The sequence below is a fragment of the Nicotiana tabacum genome, chromosome 13 (assembly GCF_000715075.1).
Source record: "Nicotiana tabacum cultivar K326 chromosome 13, ASM71507v2, whole genome shotgun sequence".
Classification (NCBI taxonomy): Eukaryota; Viridiplantae; Streptophyta; class Magnoliopsida; order Solanales; family Solanaceae; genus Nicotiana; species Nicotiana tabacum.
The window spans coordinates 86,688,932-86,698,584 of record NC_134092.1 but is presented as its reverse complement, the minus strand read 5'-3'; the positions used below and the strand labels follow the sequence as shown (position 1 = coordinate 86,698,584).

General features: G+C 42.2%; 1 protein-coding gene across 1 annotated transcript; it reads right to left on the bottom strand.

The window, feature by feature from the left end:
• Positions 1-5,009: 5,009 nt before the first annotated feature.
• Positions 5,010-7,653, bottom strand: LOC142168208 (uncharacterized). Its single transcript, XM_075228865.1, has 5 exons — positions 7,076-7,653; positions 6,592-6,960; positions 6,345-6,541; positions 5,810-5,872; positions 5,010-5,704 (listed from the first exon to the last, which is right to left on the bottom strand). The coding sequence occupies exons 1-5, from the start codon at positions 7,651-7,653 to the stop codon at positions 5,010-5,012; spliced, it is 1,902 nt and encodes a 633-aa protein (XP_075084966.1).
• Between the last annotated feature and the right edge of the window lie 2,000 nt (positions 7,654-9,653).

Genomic DNA, 9,653 nt, shown 5'->3' with positions numbered 1-9,653 from the left:
AACAGCTAGACAATTCAAACAAAGGGGTCAAGCTTATAGTGTGATTGCCAAAGAAATAGGATTACAGGCTCAAAAGAGCTAACTAAGATAACCATTAATTAGGTGGGCAAAAGCATATATCTGGCTCAACAAAGAAATGCCTATATCACTTCCTAAACTGAACAAAACTGTTATTTCTCTTTGCAAACACACAAGGCAAGTTCTAGACATCAACTGACATGCACAGATTATCAACAAAAACCTCACCCATACATTGGCACATAACTCACTTAGGATCGGATCTTTCCCGACTCTCTAGTCAAAGCAGTTAAGCAGAGTTACAATCAAGCAATTTAAGGCACTTATCTAAGAGTCAAGAACTGTGCCTAGGCGTCACGACTAAGGAACTTACCACTCTCAAGGCATATGCAGTCAAGGAAAATTGCTTCAAATTAGCAGTGTGACTCAAGATTCTTTATTCCTATAAAACAAAAATAAAAAAACTAACTACACCCGGTTTAAGTAAAACCCTTGAAAAAGAACCGCGACACAAAGAAAAACCAAGGGGGAATTACTACACTACCTAAGAAAGTAAAATAGAATAGAATAAAATAAAAGACATATTTTTGGATTTTCAATTTTTTTTTTTGTTTGTATTTTTCTCGTTCGACTTCAAATCCCTCAAGAAGTCAGTCGACAAAATCCATCGTCGGGAAGAGTCGAAACTAAATAATTAATTACTAACTATTACAGGCCGATAGAATTCAGAATTATAATTTACACACCATATTGTCTACTAAAGCAAGAAACAAATCAAACAAAACCAACTGGCAAATAGAAAACAAATACAAAAACAAATACAATCAAATAGGAGCACCCCAGCCCACACTCATGAAATTTTATTGTCCCCAATGAAAAATAGTAAAACAAGAGTGAAAAGGTGACTCCCTGAGGCCCTTGGCCTAATCATCAGCACCCTCAAAGGTGCGCAAATACTCCTCATAATAGGAGGGAACGGAGTTCATATCCTTATCTGGTGGCAGCTGTCCTCCCCCCACAGATCCCAACCACTACTGAGTGACAGCAGAAAGGGGGTGGTCCTGCTGCAGCTCCGCCAAATCAGTCTCCCCCCGAGCAAAGCGAAGGCTCAAATTAGCAAACAGCAGCTGCAGTGTTTCCCCAACACGGACCAGTCTCTGGTCCGAAGTGACATTAGCAGCAGCAGCAGGAGGATCTATTACTACCGTGATATCAAAGGCCTTGATAGGATATGTCACGGGGATGGTCCGGTCATAGTGAAACTCCTCCTCTATATGGTGCGCCTGCAACAACTGACTGATCATACTCGGGTAGAATAGGCGGCAGGCCCCTAGTGTTCGCACTCTCACCAGGCATAGATCAAATACACTTTCAGCCGTAAGACATCAGATTCACTTTGGGTGGGCATGATTTTGGCATTGATTAATCGCAAAATAACCTTAGCCAGACAATGGAATGTTCCCTTCTTCATGTCCTTGTGGAATTCATTCATATCCTGTGTCCATGCAGCAGAAGAGTCACCGCCACATAGCTATCGGCGGATATCCGGATAGTCTGGCCGACGGAGAAACCTTTGAAAGAACTTGTGGGAATGCTCTGTGAAACCCATAGTCCGATTGATCACTTGGGAGGAGAATGGAATCACTTTACCTCATACCCATACTTCATACACAGCATCCAGGCTGGCCTCAGGTTGCCAGTTGGAATAAAATTCCTTTACCAGGTTCACGTTCACCGCATCACCTGGACGGAACAGACAGTCAAAACCCAAAGCCCGAATGTTGTTGTATATCTCATTATATTTTCGGGCCAACTTCCTATCGCCAATAGCAACCTCAGGCTCTGGGTTCACCGCAGGGACAAACATCTGGAACCAATGTCTAGCATGGGCTGGGATAACCCGAATACCAAATTTGCACTATGGTACTACATCCGCATCTGGATTAATGCGCTCCTCTTCCTCCTCCATTAGGGCGGGGGAGGCGCCCACCTACCTCCTAGAGCGTTTGTTAGGGAAGTGAGACATTGTACCTGCACAAGACGAACAATATTAGCCACAACACGTAAAACAAAACAAGGCCAAACGGGGTAACCACCCCACACTTATGTTATTGGAATGTTCACAAGTACAATATATATCGGGGACTCAGACTACCCCATTGGAAGCATGCCACAAGCAATCAACAGCCCACCTAACCATCAACATAATATTATAACAACATAACCACGGACTATACTAATGTAAAATACAAAATCAAGAAGCTAACTAGTAACTAAGAAAAGAAAAATAAGAAGTTATACTAATTCAGTACAAACAAAATGCAGAAGTTAAAATACAACACTACACAAGCATATCGCATAAATCGGACATTCGAATTAGCACCTAGCAATACATTAACATGGGGTGGCCAATCGATTAGCACTCGGGCTAAAACGTTAAGATTTCACAACATAAAAACATGACCTCCCACCCCACACTTATCATATAACATCACATTATCTCATAACAATTAGCATCCAGTTAAGCTACAATGTCATCTTCTATGTCACTTAGGCATTTCATCAAGCATATGGTAGTCACCAAATTTACCTCATAATTTAAACTTCCATTAATCTAAGATTACTACCCAACATACCAATCAACCACCCTACAATAAGCACAACACCACCACAATGCAACAATGGCACAAAGTACTCTAAATTTGCACAAACTTTCCTCCTATTTTCAGACATAAAGGCACATCCGCCATACTTTACCATATATTTATTCAATAAGCACCAAGACATACCAAAAATCTTCCACAATCATAAGAACAATGAAAGCCCCACAAGTTAAGCATCATTTTCGGCCATAATAGGCAAAGAACATTAACACAACTACATCTACCTAGGGTTTGGTTTAAAATAAAATAAAACTACTTAAATACTACAAGCAACTACTAGAAGAAAAGAGATGAGATGAGAGGAAGACTTACCTTGAAGATGGATAGGAGGGATTGGAGGTGTGTGTGGAAGTAATTTGAGAAGAAGAACAATGGGGGAATTGGAGGAGAGTTAGAGAGGAGAGATATGTGAGAGAGAATTGGGGGGGGGGGGGTCTGTGGAAGGAGAAAAAAGGGGGGTCTCGGCGTTTTATTTTTAATTTCAATTTTTTTTATATAAATTAAAACTACAAAATTGAACTACCGCGTCGCGGCGTGCGGCGCCCCACGCCGCGCAGTAGTGGATCTTATCAGAGGCAGGATTGTTTTTGTTAGAGAGCCATTTGGCATGGCGCGGTGCACGGCAGGGTGCCTTACGTGGTGCGCTAGGCCAATTTTCACAGAGTTTGCCTCGTTTTTGATATTTAGCTCACGGGTTGCACCCCGATTCTATTATGTACTTATTTTATGTCCAACTCATGCTTATACCTACCCAAACAAGCACCACAACTCCTAAACTCTAATAATCCTAAACTACAATTATCTAAACTATTCTAAAAAGCAAGAAAAAGGGTTAGAAGTAGTTCTGAGTTATAGTCGTCAGCTTGACTCCATCACTTAGGCTCATTTTATCACGATTCTAGTGGATTGCTTGTCAAATCCTCCAACAAGGTACGATTTCAACCTGTGCCCATTCACATTAAAGATTTCATTCCCTTCTTCATCCAGAATTTCAACGGCGACGTACGGTGAGACATGTTTTACCACATACGGACTTGTCCATTTTGATTGGAATTTTCCTGGGAACAACTTAAGTCTGCTATTGTCATGAAACTCCTTTGGCGTAATCATACGATCGTGCCACCTTTTTGTCTTTTCCTTGAAAATTCGTGCATTTTCATACGCGTCCAGTCTAAACTCGTCCAATTTATTTATCTGCGCCAACCTATGTTCACCTACAAGACTAAGATCAAGATTAAGCATCTTAATTGACCAATAAGCTTTATGTTCTATCTCAACAAGTAGATGACATGATTTTACATACACTAATTTGAATGGTGAAGTCCTTATAGTTGTGTTGAACGCAGTTCTGTACGCCCATAGAGATTCATCCAACTTTACAGACCAATCCTTATGAGAAGCACTAACCATCGTTTCAAGAATTCGTTTAAGTTCCTGGTTAGCCACTTCAACTTACACACTAGTTTGGGCATGGTGTGGGGTTCCTATTTTGTGTGTGACCCCATACTTGGACATCAATGCAACAAACTGCTTGTTCACAAAGTGTGACCCATTGTCACTGATAATCACTCGAGGTGTCCCAAAGCGGGTAAAGATGTTCTTCCGTAAGAACTCACACACCACCCGAGCATCATTGGTCCTAGTAGGGATTGCTTCGACCCATTTAGAGACGTAGTCAACGGCTACTAGGATATACTCATGAGAATGCGACGTTGGGAATAGACCCATGAAGTCACCCCAAACGTCAAAAATTTCACATACCAGAATAGAGTTGAGATGCATTTCGTCTCTCTTGCTAATATTACTTGCCCTCTGACACTTGTCACATGCAGCTACATACGCTCTTGCATCTTTGTATAAAGTAGGCCAAAAGAAACTTGCTTCCATGACCTTTGTTGTAGTGCAATTTCCACCATAGTGTCCTCTAGCTGCTTCATCATGGCAATGAGACATAACGCTTGCCATCTCTCCTTCAGGCACACATCTTTCAATCACACCATCTGCACACAGTTTAAACAAGAAAGGGTCATTCCAAAAATAACTTTTTACCTCACCTTGAAGCTTTCGTCTTTGATCACAAGTGAGGTCACGAGGCAACCATCCACTAGCCAAATAGTTGGCTACATCAGCATACCAAGGCGGCCTTTCGGAGACTGCAGCTATGGAGAAAATTTTCTCATCAGGGAACTCTTCCCTTATTTCAACTGTTTCAATCGGAGGTTTCTCAAGTTGAGATAGATGATCTACGACTTGATTTTCTGTGCCCTTCTTATCTTTAATCTCCAAGTAAAACTCTTGGAGCAATAATACCCACCACATCAGACACGGCTAGGACTTTTTCTTACTTAACAGGTATTTCAAGGCTGAGTGATCAGTGTGTACAATCACTTTACTCCCCACAAGGTATGATCTAAACTTGTCAAAAGTAAAGACCACAGCAAAGAACTCTTTCTCAGTAGTGGCATAGCTCACTTGATCATCATTCAGCGTCCTGCTTGCATAGTAGATGGGCCTAAACATTTTATCTTTTCTTTGCCCCAGAACTGCTCCCACAACTACATCACTAGCATCACAAATTATCTCAAATGGTTGGCTCCAATCTGGTGTCACCATAATAGGAGCACTCACAAGCTTTTCCTTTATCAATTCGAATGCTCTTAAGCACTCCATATTGAAAACAAACTTGATATCTTTTGCTAGCAATGCGGTCAACGGCTTGGTAATGCTGGAAAATGTTTTGATGAACCTCCTATAGAACCCAGCATGTCCCAAGAAACTTCTTATGCTCTTCACAAAAGTTGGTGGAGGGAGCCTAGATTTTACATCAACCTTAGCTCTGTCAACTTTAAGTCCATGTGTAGTTAATTTGTGGCATAGGAAAATTCCCTCCTTCACCATGAAGTGACACTTCTCCCAGTTAAGAACCAAGTGAGCGGCTTTACAATGTTTAAGCACGAGCTTCAAATTCATCAAGAAATCCTCAAATTCATCACCAAAGAGGGTGAAATCATACATGAACATCTCTAGACACTTCCCATTTAAATCAGAGAATATAGACAGCATGCACCTCTGAAAAAAGATAGGTGCATTACACAACCCAAATGACATCCTCATGTAAGAAAAAATACCTGACGGGCAAGTGAATGTGGTCTTCTCAACATCTTCAGGGGCAATGGGTATCTGATTGTAGCCTGATTACCCATCCAAGAAGCAGTTGCATCCATGTCCAGACACTTTCTCGAGCATTTGATCAATAAAAGTGAGTGGGAAGTGGTCTTTCCTTGTTGCATCACTCAGCCGTCTATAATCAATGCACATTCTCCACCCGGTGACTGTTCTTGTGGTGATCAACTCATTGTCTTCATTTTTCACCACTGTCATGCTTCCCTTCTTAGGTACAACTTGCACTGGACTTACCCACTGGCTATCAGAGATGGGGAAAATCACTCCCGCATCTAGCAATTTGATGATCTCCTTCTGCACTACCTCTTCCAAAGTTTTGTTCAACTTGCGTTGGGGCTGCACCACTGGCTTGCTATTTTCTTCCAACAGAATTTTGTGCATGCAGATGGTTGGACTGATTCCTTGAATATCAATTATGCCCCCAGCCAATGGCCTTCTTATGCTTTTTCAGTAGCTCCACCAGTTTTTTCTCCTATGTACCTGTCAAGTCAGCAGAAATAATCATAGGAAAATTATTAGTTTCAAGAAAAGCATATTTTAAGTGAGTGGGGAGGACTTTTAATTTCACATTAGGCTTAGAAGCCTCCTCTTTTAGTTCCTCCTCATCAAGCACTTGATCCTCAGTTTCAAGAGCTTCAGCCTCTTTCTTTATTTCTGGATCTTCATCCTCCACTGTTCTAGACTAAGTAATACACCTCTCTAGAGTATCCCCACAATCTTGTCAAACTTGTATTTTTCAGCCAATTCCCCAACAACATCAAGCTTGAAACACGAGTAGGCGGACACCTTATCACTGGGGTATTTCATCATCCTCTTCATCTGGAACACCACTTTTTTATTGCCCACTCTGAGCATTAGCTGCCCCTCACAAATATCAAGGATAGCTCTACCTGTACATAAAAATGGCCTCCCTAGAACTAAAGGCACCTCTTTGTTCACCTCCATATCCACCACAATAAAGTCTACGGGGAACAAATACGTGTCCACCCGTACTAGAATATATTCAATAATTCCCTCAGGTAGAATGGTGGTTTGGTCAGCCAGTTGTAGGGATACTGGTATTAATTTGATGACTCCAAGCTCATCTTCCAGTTTCCTGAATACAGACAAAGGCATTAGATTTATAGACGCCCCAGAATCATAGAGGGCCTTGTCGAAGTTTTCACTCCCAACGAGCATAGTATGGTGAAGCTTCCTGGGCCCCCCCACACTTTGGGGGAATTTTATTTTGTAATATGGCACTGCAGTGGGCATTTAGCTTGACCAATGTTGTTTCCTCTAATTTTCTCTTGCTAGACAAGATTTCCTTCAAGAACTTTGCATAAGCAGGCATTTGAGTGAGTACCTCTGTGAAGGGAATGTTCACATAAAGTTGCTTAAGCATCTCCAAGAATCGCGTAAAATATTTGTCAAGTTTCTCCCGCCTCATATTTTGAGGGAATGGTAGAGCTGCCATATGTCTACTTTCTTTAATCTCTTTTTGCACCCCACTACTCTGGCCTTTTTTCTCTTCACTCTTTTTCTCTACTGGTGTCTCAGTCTGTTTGCTCACCACCTCGGGTCTAGCTTTCACCACTGGGTCAGCCAATGTTTTGCCACTTCTCAGAGATACAACTTTGATTATTTCCTTTGGGTTCTTTTCAGTGTCAGAGGGAAGAGTCCCAGGAGGCCTCTCAGATAACAGATTTGTAATTTGTCCCATTTGTCTTTCTAAATTTCGGATAGTTGTGCCCTGAGTCTCGAATGTTTCATCTGTTTTGTTGATGAATGCCTTCATGAGATCTTCCATACTAGACTGATTTGGTTGTTGTGGCTGGTATTGCTGCCTCTGCTGGTTCTGAAAACCTGGTGGTCCCTGACCCTGGGGTCTAGGATTATTTTGCTGCCATGAGTTCAGACTCCCACTAGGTGAACTCTACGAAAGAACTGGATCTCTTTGAACCATAGCATTATAGTTATTCCCACATTAGTAGTTTCCTCTATTAAAGTTCCCCACAATGTTGACTTCCTCAGCTGTATCTTGACACTCATGTATAGGAAGTCCCAATCCACAGATGTCACATCCCACATGTGGTTGGTTTTGCACCTGAGCTATCGTCAGTTGTTTGATGTCCTTAGCCATAGCTGCAATTTGGGCCTGCATTGCTACTAGCGATTCTACTTGGTGCACTCCCGTTGATTTTCTTCGATCCCCTTGGTCAGTGGACCATTGTTCTACATCTTCAGATAGTTCATTCAGAAGTGTGACAATCTCTTCAGGAGTTTTCTTCATCATAGGACCTGCAATCGCACTATTCAGCAATCTCCTTGAAGACGGGTTTAACCCGTCCCAGAAGTCCTGGAGTTGCATCCATTGCTCTATTCTGTTATGAGGGTACCTCCGCAATAGCTTCTTAAATCTTTCCCATGCCTTGAACACTATATTCCCTTCACCTTGGCTGAAATTGTGAATCTCTTTCCTCATCCGTCCAGTCTTAGCAGCATAGAAATAGTTTTCTAAGAACTTGGTAGTCATTTCCTCCCACGTACGGATTGACCCTATGGATAGACTTCTCAACCACTGCTTTGTATTATCCTTAAGTGAGAAAGGGAATGCTCTGAGGTAGATAGCATCATGTGATGCTCCATTGTAGCAGAATGTGTTCATAATTTCGTCGAAGTCCATCAGATGGTTGTTGGGATCTTCATTGGGTTTGCCTCTGAATATGCAATTGTTCTGAATGGTCTAGATGACTCCCTGTTTGAGTTCAAAATTATTGGCATCATTGGGTGGAGGCCTCACACTAGATTGTTGCTGATTGTACATTGGTCTGGCATAATCTCCTAGAGACCTCCCAGGCCTAGGGGCTGCATTTTCAAATTCATCTTCGATAATGTTTCGATTGGGATTGAACTTTTGCTCCCCGTCGACTGTTTTATCTACAATTCTACGGGCTGCTTCAACTGCTAACCGTGCTTCCTGTTGCTGAGCCGCCTCTCTCACAGCTAGGTCCATAATCTTTTCGTTGTTCACCATTGTATTTTGAGTTGAAGGCTGACCCAAAAACAATCCACTCGATCCTTTATCCCTTCTCAACTGCCGCAGGTGCTTGTCTGTGGAGATTATTAGCGGGCATGTATTTTTCCTGTCAGGCAAGATTTTCACTGTCGTGTCGCCCCTTGCGGCGCCCCATGCAGTGTTGTAGTGTTATTTTCTCAGAGTGAAATAGCGTCATCCTCTTTTGACATCCAAACTTGGTACACGACCCCCGAATACGACCACGGCTTACTTTATTGGGCTTTTACTCAGACTTCAAAGCTCCAAATTGATCGATTAAAAATTAACTTTTTAGCTCGAATCACTTCCTGCAAGGCATAAAACACGTAATAAGTGTAATTCACTATCATTTAAGCTCAAAGACACGTAAAATGCAGTAATTAGAGTGCAATACTATGGCAAAAATACGGGTTTCTATCCTACCATCAGAAGCACGCGTTTGTGAAGAAGAATTTGAGCTGGAAGTCATTTGTTCTTTGCGTTCGCGATTGGCTAGTCGCATTCGCAAAGGTTTGGTAGCGGTGCTCCACGTTCACGATAGTCCGGTCGTGTTCGCGAAAGATAAGTTGGGCCTGAGGACTCAACTTTCGTGTTCATGGAGGCATGGTCGTGTTCGCTAAGGGGCATCCTGGTAAAGCATCGCGTTCGCGGGGCTAGTCTCACGATCGCAAAGAAGATTTTGTAGTTGGAGCTGAGTTGTTCGTCGTGAACACGATGCACATGCTGCATTCACGAAGAAGGATGCCCAGGTA